Source organism: Carcharhinus amblyrhynchos, chromosome 21, assembly GCF_965287045.1.
Source record: "Carcharhinus amblyrhynchos chromosome 21, sCarAmb.v2.hapA, whole genome shotgun sequence".
NCBI classification, from domain to species: Eukaryota; Metazoa; Chordata; class Chondrichthyes; order Carcharhiniformes; family Carcharhinidae; genus Carcharhinus; species Carcharhinus amblyrhynchos.
The window spans coordinates 619052-638282 of NC_137344.1; the positions used below are offsets into that span (position 1 = coordinate 619052).

General features: G+C 45.1%; 1 protein-coding gene across 1 annotated transcript in view; it reads left to right on the forward strand.

The window, feature by feature from the left end:
* Nucleotides 1-19231, forward strand: part of ube2o (ubiquitin-conjugating enzyme E2O) — a 192987-nt gene that overhangs the window by 143406 nt on the left and 30350 nt on the right. Inside the window, exon 12 of the mRNA XM_080209242.1 lies at nucleotides 1467-1598. Within this exon, the coding sequence (XP_080065368.1) occupies nucleotides 1467-1598 (132 nt within the window). The remainder of the gene's footprint in view (nucleotides 1-1466; nucleotides 1599-19231) is intronic.

Genomic DNA, 19231 nt, shown 5'->3' on the forward strand with positions numbered 1-19231 from the left:
TATCATAGGCCTCTTTCTGCACTGTCGGCCCATTGAGTCTGCACCGAACACAATCCCACCCAGGCCCTACCCCCATATCCCTACATATTATACCCACTAATCCCTCTACGCATCTCCGGACACTAAAGGGCAATTTCTTACCATGGCCAATCATCCTAACCCGCACATCTTTGGACTGTTGGAGGAAACCAGAGTACCTGGAGGAAACCCACACAGATACTGGGAGAACCTGCAGACTCCACACAGACAGTCATCCAAGCTGGGAATCGAACTTGGGTCCCTGGCGCTGTGAGGCAGCAGTTATAACCACTCTGCCGCCATGCCATCCCAAAGACTCCCTGTCAAAGCACAGTCAGTAAACTTCGCAGCTCCCTGTCAGGGAATGGAACCCTGCTCTCCCATATGACAGGCAGAGATACTAACCACTACTAAAGAGGAAATGCATTAAAAACTGCATGATTCTGACGTGATTTGAACATGCAGCATTCGGCTCTGTAGTCAAACACACTACCATCGCGCCACAAACCTGCGTACCAGTTGGTACGTGTTCTCAGACTTTTGTATTTTTTTTTCCCAATGTGGAAGGGTGGAACAGAAGATGTCCAGAGTGCATGGGACATGCTCAGTTCCACCTCCTTGGTTGTATCACAACACATGGACTCCAGCGGATTAACAATGCAATTTACCACCACCATCCCAAGGACAATTAGGGATGGGCAATAAATGCTAATCTGGCCAGTGACCTCTGCATCCCATGAACAAATAACAATGCATCTCATCCATCAAGTGAGAAATGGGTGGAAGACAAAATTTGCATTCCTCTCCATAATAAAATTGAATATATTCCCAATTAGAGCATTGGTTAGTTAAAAAATCGCTTTACATTTCACTGTTTAAGGACACCTTATTTACTACGCCTTGTTTTGTTGCTTGTCCATTTGTTCTCTACACTAAGGTATAAAGGAAGCCTATTTAACATGCTGGACAAGATTGTAGACTGCAAGTTGATCAAGTATTAGGCTGTGAGTTGATGCATCATTTGAGCAAAGTGATAATGCTGGGAACTGGAAATGTAACCACCCTGAAATAACATAAGAAATAGGAGCAGGAGTAGGCCTTCTAGCCCCTCGAGCCTGCCCCGCCATTCAATAAGATCGTGGCTGATCTGATAGTGGTTCCGTTCCACTTGCCTGCTTGCTCCACATAGCCCTTAATTCGCTTATTGATCAGAAATCTATCTACCTGTGACTTAAACCCAACAGTGTGCAGAGTAGCATCTGTGTCAGTAACGCATTGTTCCTCCTTGTGACTATGGTTAACAGTACATTGACATCTTGTAGATGTTGGGTGCTGGTAACTATTTAGACAGCTGGAGGAGACGTCTGAAAGAGGCACTTATTGAAAGCTGGGTTGGGGAAAGGGCATTTGAGTTCCATTTGCTCAAATAATTTTTTTTTAAACTGCAGATGCTGGGACACGAGGAGGATATTAGCGTTTACGACATTGCAGATCATCCAGATTTCCACTTCCGCATCACTGATATCGTGATCCGCATTGGAAATGTGGAGGAAGGGCGAACCATGCTGAAAAACAGTGAGGTAATGTTAAAAATTATCCACTAGTCTCCAGTGACAGTGTGTGCATAGATGTGATCAATTGATGCTGTGCAGTGTTTTTAACAGGGTTCCTATTTTTGAAATGGTGAATTCAAATCTTGCAAGATGTTCAATCTGCAAACTGGTATTTATTTTAGCTAGGATCTTTTATCTCTTTGTATAGAATGTATTCCTATTGTAATTAAAGTTTTAACAACCAGGTGTTAACTATTCTAGTTTTATTTATTTGTTCACAATTTATATAAATGACTTGGATGGATGGGTGGATGAGATGGTTGCTGCATTTGCTAATAACACAAAGATAGGTTGGCAGTATACATGACTCCTCAACTACTGATGTAGTCCATGCGCAAATGCAGCGATGACCTGGGCAATATCCAGGCCTGCGTTGACAATTGGAAAGGAACATTTGTGCCACACAAATACTAGATGATGACCCTCTCCAACCAAAGAGGATACAACCATTCCCCCTCCACGGCATTCAGTGGCATTGCCATTGCTGAATCCCCAACTACCAATATCCTGGTTGTTACCGTTGACTCAAAACTGACCTGGACTAGCTACATAAATGTTATGGCTGTCAGAGCCTATGAATCCTGTGGTGAGTAACTCATCTCCTGGCTTCCGTGTTCCGTCAGCTGCAAGGCACAAGAAGCTCTACACTATCCAGGACAAAACAACCTGCTTGAATGTTACCTCTTCCACAAACATTCAATCCCTCTACCACCGGCAAACAGTAGCAGCTATTTGTACAGTCTACGAGATGCTCTGCAAGGAACTCAACAAGGCACCTTAGGCAGCACCTTCCAAACCTACAACCACATCCATCTAGAAGGACAAGAGCAGCAGTCACATGGGGACACCACCTGGAGGTTCCCCTCCAAGTCACTCACCATCCTGATGTGGAAGTATATCATCATTCCTTCACACTCATTGGATTGAAATCCTGGAACTCCCTCCCCAACAGCATTGTGGGGATATCTACATTTCAGAGACTGCAGCAACTTGAGAACGCAGGTCACTTACCACCTTCCAGAGCAACCAGGGATGGGCAATAAATGCTGGCTTAGCTAGTGATGCCCATATCCTGCAATTTTTTTAAAAAATCTAAAATGGTGGGAGATTTTTGCAGAACTCAGAGGCAAAGGTATTTGGGTGTCTTAGTGCATGAAATACAGTCTAGTGTGCAGGTATAGCAAATAATTAGGAAAGCTAATAGAATATTATTATTTATTTCACGGCGAATTGAATACTAAAGAGGTTATGCTTCGGTACTACAGAACATGGGACCACGTTTAAAGTATTGTGTACAGTATTGATCACATTTTAAGGAAGAATATAAATGCTTTGTAAGTAGTCAGAGAAGGTTTAGCAAATTAATAAATAGTTTGGGTAAGTTGTCGAATGAGGAAAGGTTGAACAGGCTAGGCTTGTATCTACTGGAATTTTGAAGAATAAGAGGTGACTTGATTAGAACATAGAACACTACAGCACAAACAGGCCCTTTGGCCCACAAGTTGCGCCGATCACACCTATACCTACCAAGCCATAGAAATATCTGCGACTGCCAATCCCATTAGATCCCATACACTCATCCAGAAGTCTTTTAAAAGACCCCCAGCGAGTTTGCCTCTACCACCACCGGCAGCCAATTCCACTCACTCACCACCCTCTGAGTGAAAAACGTACCCCTAACGTCTCCTCTGTACTTGCTTCCCAGCACCTTAAATCTGTGTCCTCTTGTAGTGACCATTTCAGCCCTGGGAAATAGCCTCTGAGAATCCACCCTATCTATTCCCCTCAACATTTTATAAACCTCCATCAGGTCGCCTCTCGACCTCCGTCTCTCCAGGAAGAGACGTAGCTCCCTCAACCTATCCTCATAAGGCATGCCACCCAATCCAGACAACATCCTTGTAACTCTCCTCTGCACCCTCTCAATAGCGTCCACATCCTTCCTGTAGTGGGGCGACCAGAACTGCGCACAGCAAGTGGAATCTGACAAGGGTCTTATAAAGCTGCAGCATTACCTCCCGACTCCTAAACTCAATCCCTCGACTAATGAAGGCCAGTACACCAAACGCCTTCTTGACCACATCCTCCACCTGCGAGGCTGATTTAAGAGTCCTATGGACCCGGACCCCAAGGTCCTTCTCCTCAACACAACTAAGAGTCCTATCCTTGATATTGTACTCCTTCATCCCATTAGTCCTGCCAAAATGGACCACTACACGTTTATCCGCGTTGAAGTCCATCTGATTGAAACATGTCTTGTGGTATTTACAGGATGGATGTGGAGAGGACGTTTCCTGTTGTGGGAGAATCTAAACTATGGGTTCACTCTTTGAAAATAAGTGGTTGAACATTTCGAAAAAGAATTTTTCCTCATCTCAATTTTGAGGATCCTGAGTCTTTAGCACACTCTTCCCCTGTAATGGGGCTTGGAGCAGAGTTTTCAAATATTTTTAAGGCATTTGTGGATGGATCCTTAAAATGCAAGGGGCTGATAGGTTGTGGGAATAGGTGGGATGCAGATTTGAGGTTACTATCAGATCAGCCGCGATTTTATTAAATGTCAAAGCAGGCTCAATGGGCCGAATGTCTACTGTTCCTAGTTCGCAAGTGAGAGCGCTAGAATTTATTGCAGATCCCTAATTGCCTCTTTAAAAAAAAATGGGGATGAGCTTCTGCCTTCAATCTCTGTAGTCCATGTGCTGTAGGTAAGAGGGTACTGGGATTTTGACCAATGACAGTGAAGGAATGGCAGCATAGTTCCAAATCAGGATGGTGTATTACTTGAAGAGAAACTTCCAAGTGACTGCTGTCATCCATCTTGCTGCCCTTGACGTAGATAGTGGAGGTTGTAGGTTGATAGTTGAGAAAAATGGCATTTTGTTGACAACTTCAAATGCAGAAAGCAGTCAGAGTGTCTGCAGGGTTAATGACTGAAAAGTTCATGTTGCACTTTCTGCTGCCTGAGAAGTTGAATCATCGAACAACACAGTACAGGAGATGATTCGACCCAGCAAGTCTATACCAGCCCTTGAACCATCTGATTAACCTCACTACCCCCTTCCCCATATTCTTGAATTTTTTCCTTCATGTATTTTCCGAATTTCCTTATGCGGGCTAATTTCTTCTAATATGAAGATTCGATGAAAATCTATTTTCTTCACCCTGTCAGATAATGCAATTTAAATCCTAACCACTTGTTGCATAAAGTCACCTCTGGTTCTTTTGCCAATCACCAAAGTAGCCCTTTCTTTACTAAGGATTCTGAATTTTTTTAGACTTATTTACCCAAAAAAGTTGTGGATGTTCAGTCATTGCATCTATTCAAGGCTCAGAAAGATAAACTTTTAGATTCTAAAGAAATCGAGGGATATGAGGATGAAGGATCAGCCATGATATTAATAAATGGTGGCAGAAAAGGCTTAGTCTATAAGACCATGAGATGTTGGAACATAATTAGGCCATTCAGCCCAACAAGTCTGCAACTATATTTAATCATGGCTGATATGATTCTCATCCCTATTGTCCTGCCTTCTCCCCATAACCCTTGATTCCTTTATTGATCAAGAAGACTATTGGTCGTGAGAAGGCCTTGGTGGATAAGATTAAGGAGAATCCCAAAGCGTTCTACAAATGTGAAGAGTAAAAAGATGAGAAGTGAAGGGATAGGACCTATAAAAGGTGAAGGGGGAAAGCCTGTGTGGAACCGGAAGAAATGGCAGAAGTGCTTAATGAGTACTTTGCCTCGGTATTCACGGTGGAAAGTGATCTGGGAGGTTGTACTGCAGGTTTGCGGTGGACTGAAAAGATTGAGTATGTGGACGTTAAGAAAGAGGATGTGTTGGAACTTTTAAATTTCATCAAGATAGATAAGTTGCCGGGACTAGATGGGATGTACCCCAGGTTACTGTGGGAGGTGAGGGAGGTGATTGCAGAGCCCCTGGCGATGATCTTTGCGTTGTCGATAGAGATGGGAGAGGTTTCGGACGATTGCGGATGTGGTTCCTATTTTCAAGAAAGGGAACAGGGATAGCGCGGGAAATTGCCAACCGGTGAGTCTAACCTCAGTGGTTGGTAAGTTGATGGAGAGGATTCTGAGGGACAAGATTTATGAGCATTTGGGGAAGTTTAGTATGATCAGAAATAGTCAGCATGGCTTTGTCAAGGGCAGGTCGTGCCTTACGAGCCTAGTTGAGTTCTTTGAAAATGTGACAACACATTGACGAAGGAAGAGCGGTGGATGTGGTTTACGTGGACTTCAGCAAGGCATTTGATAAGGTCCCCCATGCAAGACTTCTTGAGAAGGTGAGAGGGCATGGTATCCAAGGGGCTTTGGCCTTGTGGATCCAGAACCGGCAGAAGGCAGAGTGTGGTTGTGGATGGGTCTTTTTCTGCATGGAGGTCGGTCACCAGTGGAGTGCCCCAGGGATCTGTTCTAGGATACTTGCTGTTTGTCATTTTCATAAATGACCTGGACGAGGAAGTGGAGGGATGGGTTAGTAAGTTTGCCGACGACAAAGGTTGGTGGCGTTGTGGATAGTCTGGAGGGATGTCAGAAGTTGCAGCATGACATAGGATGCAAGACTGGGCGGAGAAGTGGCAGATGGACTTCAACGTGGATAAACGTGTAGTGGTCCACTTTGGCAGGTCCAATGGGATGAAGGAGTACAATATCAAGGGTAGGAGTCTTAACAGTGTTGAGGAGCAAAAGGACCTTGGGGTCCAGGTCCACAGGACTCTTAAATCAGCCTCGCAGGTGGAGGATGTGGTCAAGAAGGCGTATGGTGTACTGGCCTTCATTAATTGAGGGATTGAGTTTAGGAGTCTGGAGGTAATGCTGCAACTTTATAGGACCCTTGTCAGACCCCACTTGGAGTACTGTGTGCAGTTCTGGTCACCTCACTACAGGATGTGGAAGCTATTGAGAGGGTGCAGAGGAGAGTTACAAGGATGTTGCCTGGATTGGGAGGCATGCCTTATGAAGATATATTGAGGGAGCTAGGTCTTTTCTCCCTGGAGAGATGAAGGTTGAGAGGCGACCTGATAGAGGTTTATAAAATGTTGAGAGGAATAGATAGGGTGGATTCTCGGAGGCTATTTCCTAGGGCTGAAATGGTCGCTACGAGAGGACACAGGTTTAAGGTGCTGGGGAGCAAGTACAGAGGAGATGTTGGTGGTAAATTTTTCACTCAAGGTGGTGAGTGAGTGGAATTGGCTGCCATCGGTGGTGGTAGAGGCAAACTCGCTGGGGTCTTTTAAAAGACTTCTGGATGAGTATATGGGATTTAATGGGATTGGGAGTTGCAATTAGTTCTATGGCCTGGTAAGTATGGATATGATCGGCGCAACCTGTGGGCCAAAGGGCCTGTTTGTGCTGTAGTGTTCATGTTCTAAGAACATTTCTATCTCTGCTTTAAAGACACTCAATGACCTGGCCTCCACAGCCCTCTGTGGCAATGAGTTGCACTGATTTACCACCTGGTTGAAGAAATTCCTCCCCAAGTGAAGTGCCTGAAGATTGGAGTGGTAAATGTGCCTTTGTTTTAGGAAGGGCTGCAGGAAAAAGCCTGGGACCTGCAGACATTCTGTATGAGTAAGTTGTTGGAAGATATTCTGTTGGAAGGATCTACAGGCATTTAGAGATGCAAGGATTGATTAGGGACAGTCAGCATGGCTTTGTGCGTAGAGAATCATGTCTCGAATTTGCGTTTTTTGAAGGGGTAAAAGAAGGTAGATGAGGGCAGTGCAGTTGATGATGCCGACATGAATTTTAGCAAAGAGGTGCTGAGCTGCCACCATGAGCCATTACATTCCACATGATGTAGGTAGAGCCACAATGCTGTTTGCGAAGAAGTTCCAGGATTTTGACCCAGTTTAATGAAGAAACATCATCATAGTTCCAAGTCAGAATTTGCAGGTGGCACATTCCCATTTGCCTGCCATCCTTGTTCATTTTGTGGTCAAGATTGTGGGTTTGGGAGTTGCTAAGGAAGGAGCATTCGAGTTTCTGTAATACATTCCATAAATGGTGAACACTGCTGCCACTATACACCAGTGGTGGAGGGCATGAATATTTAAGGGGGTGGATTGGTTGCTAAATAAATGGGTTGTTTTGTTCTGGATGATGAATGTTGTTGCAGATGCACTCATGCAGCCAGGTGAAGAGTATTCCATCCAGGTTGAGGCACTTATTGCTGTCCAATCCGGGAGCACTGCAGAGGTAGATAACGTGAAGTGTCCAGGTTACTGCCACTCAGGGTGTATACTCTTTACCCAGAAGTACCTGTCTGAGTATTACTAACTCTTGAAACCAAATCTGGATTTGTTGAAGAATATCAGCCTTGTGGGAGTTATTTCGGTGGTGACGTAGTAAAGCGCGATTCTGAAGGGACTCGCTCACAACACTTGGCCTAAGTGAGGTAAGCCTTCCATAGAACCATTGAACACCACAACACAAAAGCAGGCCTTTTGACCCTTGGTTGTGCCGAACCATTTTTCTGCTTAGTGCCACTGATCTGCACCTGGACCATATGCCTCCACACCCCTCTCATTCATGAAATTAAGTTTTTCTTGATTGATTAAAAGTGAGCCCGCATTTACCACTTCATCTGGCAGCTCATTCCACACTCCCACCACTCTGTTTGAAGACCGCCCCCCCTACCCTCCTAATATTCCCTTTTAAACTATTTCCCCTTCACCCTTAACCCATGTCCTCTAGTCTTTTTCCTCCCCTAGCCTCAGTGGGAAAAGCCTGCTTGCATTCACTCTATCTATACCCAGCATAATTTTATACACCTCTATCAAATCTCCCCTCATTCTTCTACACTCCAGGGAATAAAGTCCTAACCTATTCAATCTCTCTGTAACTCAGCTTCTCAAGTCCCGGCAACATCCTTGTAAACCACCTCTGCGCTCTTTCAACCTTATTTACATCCTTCCTGTAATTAGGTGACCAAAACTGCACACAATTCAGCCTCACCAATGTCTTATACAACCTTACCATAACATTTCCAACCCTTACGCTCAATACTGAATACAATGTTCCAAAAGCACTCTTTACAACCCTATCTACCAGTGATGCCACTTTTAGGGAATTATGTATCTGTATTCCCAGATCCCTCTGTTCTACTTCACTCTTCGGTGTCCTTTGGCGTCATACCTTTATTCGGAAGACTAGACTTGTTTGACCCTGCTATCGATGCCTGGGCCTAATGTGTGGAACGCTGCATTACTTTTTTTAGGCAAGTGACCTTATGGCAGACAGAGAGCAATAGGTAATTCTCCCAAAAGGACTATTGATTTTGACCCACTGCTCAGCCCCTTGTCCCAGTCCCCGAACAGGAAGCGTTGCACCCCCTTCAGGTATTTCTGTGGCCATCTCCTTGCAGAAATACCTAAAGATGGAGCTGTCTGCCTTCCGGGAGGTCATCCCCCGTCTCGCCACAGAACAAATTCTGTACAACATAAAACAAGAGTACAAACGCATTTTAAAAAAAGGAGGCATTTAGAAAGCCTGTGTGGCTTCAGCATTTGCTGTAATTCAGAGTTTAACTTTCCCTGAGGCACCGGATACTAAATTTTTCAAGAGTTGACTGAACTAGTTAGCGAATACTATGACCTCTAATTCTGAGATGTTATCATTTTTACTCAGCATTCCAAGACCCAAAGGACACTCTTGCATGTTTTCTAACTAAGTCAACTGCCAGAAGCATGTGAATTTGGATTAACTTAACGAGATGCTTAGAGACCATCTGGGATGCAAAATTTAAAAATTACTGAAATGCCCATCGGCTGAAGCTCGGCTGGACTTCAGACGGGGGCTACACCTGGCCTAATTGTTAGAAAATACTGCAAGTGAAGCATATCAGTTACAAATACCCCAATGGAAGTGGACACCCATACCAGTTCGACTGAGTTTGGGGGTCACTACTTGTGTGCAAGCGATTACACAGCCTCACTCAGGAAGTATCCGGATGCACGACTCCAGGTCTGCCCACAGCACAGCCCCAAAGCAATGCCAAACTTTGACCAAATAGTTACAAGTCCCTGCACAATCAGGCTCGGTAGTGCATTATAATTGTTGCTGGTATGAGGAGTCAAAACAGCAAAGGAACTGTAGAAGACCTAGATTTATAAAACAAAACTCACAGGCCAATATCTAGGAGATTTCACCCTCTATATGGTCCACCGACAGCCGATTTAGTACAATTAAATTGCAGAGCAGTGTCCAAATCAGGTCCAGTTAAGATATTATGGTTAAATGGACATCCAGTATTAACGGAGGTCAATGAGTGTGGCCATAGTGGTGGTTGGTGAATTAGTGTTCCATAAGATTTGCTCTGACTCAACCTTCAACTTTAATCAAGACCTCAACATGACTGTGAACCTATACAGGGGAATCTTTGCAAATTGAGTACAATGTCTGTCCCTGTCTTGAAATTGTGTCCTCAACATCAAAGTCATAAATGTATATCAGGAAAAGCAGGGTTCCTAACACTGACCCTTGGGTATCACACTGACCCCGTCTGGGCCACCACTGTTGCAGGAACCCATTTTTTCCCCTGCTATGTAGTTCCTCGCCAATACTGTTTCACCTTTCCAGAACCACCTTGACTTTCTTTTTGGGCCATCTACCCTTAGTTTTTTGCTACCACATCTCTCCTCTCCTCTGGCCGCACCAGTTCAAAAGTGGTCCTCAGTCAGCAGCCAAACACCAGACGCTGTGGAGCGTTGGGTTGTTGAATGAGGTATGTTGCAATAATGTGTTTCAGAATCGATTCACTGGCCTTCCCAGGGAACCTCCCCCTTAGGCACTTAAGATCTGGACAAACCTTACGGCCTGGCCATTTGGCATAGGGTGCTATGGAGCTGACTTCAGCTGCCACACTGTGGTTGAGAGAGCCCACAAATTCCTTCATCACAAACTGTGGCCCGTTATCCCTCACTAACTAATCAGGGCTTCCAAATCGAGCAAACAACTCATTGAGTCGTTCAGTAGTTACCTCTGCGGACACCGACTGCTTAATTGCTACTTCAGGCCATTTCGAGTGGGCATCGACTACCACCAATTGCATCATTGCTTCCACTGGACCTGCAAAGTTCATGTGAATCCTTTGCCAGGGAGATTCAGGCTCATGGGTAGAGGATTGACACTACCGCACAGGATTCACAAGCATCTGTCTTCCCCTCAATCTGGAAATCCATTCACAGCCACCCAAAACACTCCTGGCAATCTTTTTCGTCCGCACCACAACTGCATGCCCTTGGTGCATTTATTCTAGCACCTTCCTACGTAAGATTACAAACCTAGAGCTCCTGCTTTTTAACATACTCACTGAACTCCCTTTGCAGGACTTTGACACTCTTCCTGCCTATGTCGTTAATACCAGTGAGTACCATGACCTCTGGCTGTTTGACTTCCCTTTTGCGAATGTCCTGTGTCCACTCAGACATCCTTGACCTTGGTGCCAGAGAGGCAACACATCATCCTGGAGCCTTTTGCGGCCACAGAAATGTCTGTCCGTGCCCTTGACAATGGAGTTCCCCTATTACTACTGCTCTACTGCACTTTGACCCTCCCTGCTGTTCACAGAGCCAGCTGTGGTGCCACCGTTCTGGCTGCTGCAGTCGCCGTTCCCCGATAGACAATTATCCAAAATGATAAACTTGTTAGAGAGGGGGATGGTTACAGGTTCCTGCACTGTCTCTCTGCTCCTTCTAGTGGTCACCCATTTATCTGCCTGAATCTTGGGTGTGACCATGTCTCTAATTCTGTTGTCCATGATGCATTCTGCCTCCTGCATGCTCCACAGTGTGTCTAACTGCCACTCCAACCAATCCATGGGGTCTGACAGGAGCTACAATTGGACACACATCCTGCAGATGTGGCCATAGTCAGAGGTTTACAAGGTGGAAACAGGCCCTTTGGCCCAACTTGTCCATGCCATCCAGTTTATACCATTAAGCTAGTCCCAATTGCCCACGTTTGGCCTGTATCCCTCGATATCAATCTTATCCATCCATGTAGGTGTCTAAATGCTTTTTAAAACATAAAATTGTACCCATCTCTACTGCTGCCTCTGATAGCTTGTTCCACTCACCACCCTCTGAAAGAATTGTCCCTCTGGACCCTTTCTCACCTTAAACCTATGCCCTCTAGTTTTAGATGAGTGATTTGATTTATTATTGTCACCATGTATTGGTATACAGTGAAAACTATTGTTTCTTGCATGTTTGCAGACAAAGTATACTGTTCAGAGAAGGAAAGGAGAGTGCAGAATGTAGTGTTACAGTCATAACAAGGGTGTAGAGAAAGATCAATTCTGAAGTAGGCCCATTCAAAAGTCTGATGGCAGTAGGGAAGAAGCTGTCCTCGAGTCGGTTGGTACGTGACCTCAGACGTAACTTTTTCCCAACAGAAGAAGGTGGAATAGAGTACGTCTGGGGTGCAAGGCATCCTTTATTATGCTGGCTGCTTTTCTGAGGCAGCAGGAAGTGTAGACACACTCAATGGATCGGAGGCTGGTTTGCGTGATGGATTGGGCTACATTCACAACCTTTTGTAATTTCTGGCAATCTTGGGCAGAGCAGAAGCCGTACCAAGCTGTGATTCAACACCTTTCTATGGTGCATTTGTAAAAATTGGTGAGAATTGTAGCAAACATGCCAAATTTCCTTAGTCTCCTGAGAAAGTAGAGGCATTCGTGGGCTTTCTTAACTATAGTGTTGGCATGGAAAAACTAGGACAGATTGATGATCTGGACACCTAAAAAACTGAAGCTGTCCACCCTTTCTGCTTCATCTCCATTGATGTGGGTGTGCAAATGGAATGTTGGCCTTTACCGCAAGAGGTATGGAGCATAAAAGCAGGGAGGTCTTGATGCAATTGTACAGGGTACTGGTGAGGCTGCACCTGAAGTATTGTGTACAATTTTGGTCCCCTTATTTAAGAAAGGATATATTGGCTTTGGAGGGGGTGCAGAGAAGGTTCACCAGGTTGATTCCAGAGATGAGGGGGTTAGATGAGGAGAGATTGAGTAGACTCGGCCTGTACTCGTTGGAGTTTAGAAGGTTGAGGGGAGATCTTATAGAGACATACAAGTTAATGAAGGGGCTAGACAGGGTAGAAGCAGCGAGGTTATTTCCAGTAAGAATGGAAACAAAAACTAGGGGCACAGCCTCAAAATATGGGGGAGTCAATTTAGAACAGAGTTGAGGAGGAACTTCTCCCAGAGGGTGGTGAATCTTTGGAATTCTCTGCCTATTGAAGCAGTAGAGGCTACCTCACTAAATGTGTTTAAGCCACAGATTTTTGATCATTAAGGGATATGGGGAGCAGGCGGGTAAGTGGAACTGAATCACTATCAGATCAGCCATGATCTTACTGAATGGTGGAGCAGGCTTGAGGAGGTCTACTCCTGCTCCTATTTCTTACGTTCTTATGAAGAAGGGCATGTTCTCTTCTACGCTTCCTGAAGTCGATGACAGTCTCCTTTGTTCTCACTGGGGGAGAGATTATAGTCGTTGCACCAATTCACCAGATTCTCTATCTCATTCCTGTACTCTGTTTTGTCATCGTTTGGGATCTGACCCACTGCAGTGGTGTCATCAGCAAACTTGAAAGTGGAGTTGGAGGGGAATTAGGCCACACAGTCATAGTGTATAAGGAGTATAGTATGGGGCTGAGCACACAGCCTTTTGGGACACCGATGTTGAGGATGATTGTGGAAGTGGTGGTTTTGCCTATTCTTATTGATTACAGTCTGTGGGTTAGGAAGTTGAAGATCCAGTCGCAGAGAAAGGGGCTGAGCCCCAGTCACAGAATTTGGAGATGAGTTTCATAGGAATAACAAGGTTGAAGGCTGAGCTGTAGTCAATAAATAAGAGTCTGACACGGGTGTATTTTGTTATCCAGCCCAGGATTAGTGTAGGGCCAAGAAGACGGCGTCTGCTGCGGACCTGTTGCAGTGGTAGGCAAATTGGAGTGGATCCAAGTAATCCGGGAGGCTGGTATTGATTTGTACCGTGACTAACCTTTTGAAGCACTTGGTAGCAATGGATGTCAGAGCCACCAGTCCCTGGCACTGTGAGGCAGCAGTGCTAACCACTGTGCCACCATGCTGGTCAGCGACAGCATGCCCTGTACCCCGGAAGCCTTGGGTGAACCTGCATCTGGAGTCACCGTTACAGATGTCAGATCAGCTTTCTCGAAGGTCGACCCATAGAAAGCAACAGGCCCAGATGGGGTACCTGAACGTGCATTTAGGTTGTCACTGTCTACAGGAATAGTGCCAGAAGACTGGTGGATAGCAAGTGTTGTCCCCTTGTTCAAGATGGGGAGTAGATACAACCCTGGTAATTATAGACCAGTGAGCATTACTTCTGTTGTGGGCAAAGCTTTGGAAAGGATTATAAGAGAGAGGATTTATAATCATCTAAAAAGGAATAATTTGATTAAAGATAGTCAACACAGTTTTGTGAAGGGTAGGTCATGCCTCACAAACCTCATTGAGTTCTTTGAGAAGGTGACCAAAGAAATGAATGAGGGTAAAGCTGTTGATGTGGCGTATATGGATTTTAGTAAAGCATTTGATAAGGTTACCCATGGTAAGCGATTGCACAAGATACGGAGGCACGGGATTGAGGGTGATTTAGTGGTTTGGATCAGAAACTGGTTAGCTGTAAGAAGACGGAGGGTGGTGGTTGATGGGAAATGTTCAACCTGGAGTTCAGTTACTAGTGGTGTACCACAAGGATCTGTTTTGGGGCCATGGCTCTTTGTCATTTTTTATAAATGACCTGGATGAGGGCGTAGAAGGATGGGTTAATAAATTTGAGGATGACACTAAAGTTGGTGCAGTTGTGGACAGTGCAGAAGGATGTTGCAGGTTTCAGAGGGACATAGATAAGTTGCAGAGCTGGGCTGAGAGGTGACAAATTATGGAAAAGTGTGAATTGATTCACATTGGATGGAGTAACAGGAAAAAAGAGCACTAGGCTAATGGTAAATTAAATGGTAGTGTGGATGAGCAGAGAGATCTCGGTGTCCATGTGCACAGATCCCTGGAAGTTGGCACCCAGGTTGATAGGGTTGTTAAGAAAGTGTATGGTGTGTTAGCTTTTGTTGGTAGAGGGATTGAGTTTGAGCCATGAGGTCATGTTGCAGCTGTACAAAACTCGGGTGCGGCTGCACTAGGAGTATTGCGTACAGTTCTGGTCACCGCATTATAAGAAGGATATGGAAGCATTGGAAAGGGTGCAGAGGAGATTTACCAGGATGTTGCCTGGTATGTTGGGAAGGTCCTATGAGGAAAGGCTGAGGGACTTGGTGCTGCTCTCATTAGAGAGAAGAAGGTTAAGAGGTGACTTAAGAGGCATATAAGATGATTGAAGGATTAGATAGGGTGGACAGTGAGAGCCTTTTTCTTCGGATGGAGATGGTTAGTACAAGGGGACATAGGTTTAAATTGAGGGGTGATAGATATAGGACAGATGTCAGAGATAGGTTCTTTATTTAGAAAGTAGTAAGGGCCTGGAATGTCCTGTCTGCAACAGTAGTGGACTCACCAACATTAAGGGCATTTAAATGGTCATTGGATGAACAGCCCAGGAAACAGGCCCTTCGGCCCTCAAGCCTGTGCCGCTCATTGGTCCAACTAGACCATTTGTTTGTATCCCTCCATTCCCAGTCCGCTCATGTGATTGTCCAGGTAAGTCATAAACGATCCCAGCGTGTCTGCTTCCACCACCCTATATGGCAGCGCATTTCAGGCCCCCACCACCCTCTGTAGAAAAAAAAAGTCCCTCTGATATCTGAGTTAAACCTCACCCCTCTCACCTTGAGCCTGTGATCCCTCATGATCGTCACCTCCGACCTGGGAAAAAGCTTCCCACTGTTCACCCTATCAATACCCTTCATAATTTTGTACACCTCTATTAGGTCTTCCCTCATTCTCCGTCTTTCCAGGAAGAACAACCCCAGTTTACCCAATCTCTCCTCGTAGCTAAGACCCTCCATACCAGGCAACATCCTAGTAAACCTCCTCTGCACTCTCTCCAAAGCCTCCACGTCCTTCTGGTAGTGTGGCGACCAGAACTGGATGCAGTATTCCAAATGTGGCCTAACCAACGTTCTATACAGCTGCAACATCAGACTCCAGCTTTTATACTCTGTGCCCTGTCCTATAAAGGCAAGCATGCCCTATGCCTTTTTCACCACCTTCTCCACCTGTGCTGCCCCCTTCAAGGATTTGTGGACTTGCACACCCAGGTCCCTCTGTTTCTATACTCTTGATGGTTCCGCCATTTATTGTATAACTCCCCCTTACGTTAATTCTACCAAAATGCATCACTTCGCATTTATCTGGATTAAATGCGTAGTGATGCATTTTGCGCATTTAAATGCGAAGTGATGCATACTGCAGAAAATACGGATGCATGGGATTGAGGATGATTTAGCAGTTTGGATCAGGAATTGGCGAGCTAATAGAAGACAGAGGGTTGTGGTTGATGGGAAATATTCAACCTGGAGTTCAGTTACTAGTGGTGTACCTCAAGGATCTGTTTTGGGGCTGCTGCTGTTTGTCATTTATAAAAATGACCTAGATGAGGGTGCGTGTAGAAGGATGGGTTAGTAAATTTGTGGACGACACTAAAGTTGGAGGAGTTGTAGACAGTGAGGATGGATGTTACAGTTTGCAGAGGGACATAGATAAGCTGTAGAGCTGGGCTGAGAAATGGCAAATGGAGTTTAATGTGGAAAAGTGTGAGGTGGTTCACTTGGAAAGAGTAACAGGAGTACAGAATATAGGGCTAATGGAAGGACTCTTGGTAGTGTCGACGAGCAGCGAGATCTCGGTGTACATGTGCATAGATCCCTGAAAGTTGGCACCCAGGTTGATAAGGTTATTAAGAAGGCATATGTGTGTTAGCTTTTATTGGTAGAGGGACTGAATTTCGGAGCTGTGAGATCATGTTGCAACTGTACAAAACTCTGGTGCGGCCGCACTTGGAGTATTGTGTGCAGTTCTGGTAAGAAAGATGTGGAAGCGTTGGAAAGGGTGCAGAGGAGGTTTACCAGGATGTTGCCTGGTATGGTGGGAAGGTCTTATGAGGAAAGGCTGAGGGACTTGAGGTTGTTTTCGTTAGAGAGAAGAAGTTTAAGAGGTGACCTAATTGAGGAGTACAAGATGATCAGAGGATTAGATGGTGATGGCTAACACGAGGGGACATAGCTTTAAATTGAGGGGTGATAATTATAGGATGGATGTCAGAGGTAGCTTCTTTACTCAGAGGGTAGTAAGGGTGTGGAATGCCCTGCCTGCAGCAGTTGTGGACTGGCCAACTTCAAGGGCGTTCAAATGGTCAGTGGATAGGCATATGGATAACATTGGAATAGTTTAGGTTAGAGGGTCATTAGATTGGTTCCACCGGTCAGCGCAACATCGAGGGCTGAAGGGCCTGTACTGTGCTGTAATGTTCTGTGTTCTAACACTTTACCCCCAACTGCGTGTACCCTAATCTTTTGCAGCAATCTTTTGTGAGGCACCTTATCAAATGCCTTCTGGAAATCTTTAAAAAACACATCCACCAGTTCCCCTCTGTCAACCACACTAGTCACATCTTCATAAAAATCCAGTAAATCCGTCAAACACGACTTTCCCTTTGTGAATCCTTCGTGAATCCGTGAATGAGTTCCACCAGGGCTGTTCAGCTCCTGACCTCACTGCAGTTTTAGTCTATGTATAGACAAAAAGAACCAAATTACATTTGAGATGAGTGCGTCTACCCTTCACATCACCAAGTGTGACATCCAGTAGTCCTATCAAAATTGTAGTTAAGAGAAATTGGTGGGGGGAGACAATCCACTGGTTGGAGCACTACCTAACGCAGAGGAAGATGGTTGTGGTTGTTGGAGCTCAATTCCATAACAGTAAGTCTCTGCAGGAGTCCCTCAGAGTAGTGTCTTAGGTCCAACGATCATTAGCTGCCAGGTCAATGAACCTCCCTCTATCATAGGTCAGAAATGGTGTTGGTTAGAATCTGAGTAGAATCCTTAAAGTACAGAAGAAGGTCCATTTGGCTTATCAAGTCTGCACCAACAATGATCCCACCCCAGCCCTATTCCCATAACCCCACATCAGCATATGTCAGAAACATAATTGCATCAGCCGTACAAGGATTTATGATGGCAAGAAAAGATCAGATGCTGAGTATTTTGCATCAAGTCAAACGAGGGGCATGCACGCGGGTCGTGCGTGGGCTGCTCTTGGAGGTTCCGGGAGTGGCCTAGTACTTCGTGTCGGTGTGTGTGCTTGATCCTGGACCGGTAGACGGGCGCCGCAACAGCTCGGTGACTAGCACTGCTGGCTGTGCAGATACATGGATTTGGGCCTGTGTCTGTGGGAGTTTGTGCATTCTCCCTGTGGTTGCGTGGGTTTCCTCCCACACCCCAAAGATGTACTCTTAGGCTGATTAGTTTACCAAATTGACACTATTCTCCCCTGAATCTGGCTAAGTTAGGGGTTCCATTTGTAGACACGCAGGGTAGAATAGGTGTAGGGTGATGCGGCGGCGTGGGCTCGTTGGGCCAAAGGGCCTGTTTCCTGTGCTGGGTTGTTCTTTGTTCTTTGTAAGTCAGCTTTTGAACTTTACTCACCGTGTACCTAAACACAAGTCAGGAATGTGATGGAATTTTTTCCATTTTTATAGAATTGTAGAAAAAACTATAGCACAAATAGGCCCTTCGGGCCCACAAATTGCGCCAATCTTATCTCTATCTTCTAGGCTTACCTATAACCCTCAACCCTATTGAGTCCCATGTACTCATCCAGAAGTCTCTTAAAAGACCCTAATGAATTTGCCGCCTCCACCACAGACAGCAGCCGATTCCACTTGCCCACCACCCTCTGAGTGAAAAACTTACCCCTGACATCTCATCACTTCTGCCCTGATGAGTGCCGTTCCAACAATACCCAAAGTTCAACACCTTCACGTGAAAAGCAGCCACTTCTTAGGCATCTCTTCCACCATCTTGTACATTAATTCCCTCCACCGTCAGTACAATGTGCCAGCTGTACGTACCATTTATAAGATGCACTGAAGGAACGCAACAAGATGCCCTTGATAGCTTCCAAATTCATGATCTCTACTGCCAAAATCAAGGACAGCATACTAGTGTAAAATTTATAGCCTGCCCGATTGCACATCCGACCTGGAAATGTATTACATTCTTCTGTTACTGGATCAAAATCATAGAACTTTAACCTAATGATGCTTTTGGAGACCTTTGAACTGTGTTGCAGCTTGTCAAAGTACTCAACACCTGTTTTGTCACAGATGTTTGGAGACTGGCAATAAATGTTGGTCTTGCCAGCAATACCCATATTCTGTGAATAAATGAGCAAAAATGCATTGTGTTTTAGATGCACAGTTACCAATTCAAGTCACTACTAGGAGTGATGAATTATAGTGGAAGTTAGATACATGAACTATAGTGAAAGGAATAAAATAGTATGGTGAAAGGGTTTGATGAGCTAAGGTACTAGGTGGCTTGTCCAAAACGCACAGACTGGCAAGACCCTGATGAGTTGAATGGCCTTTAT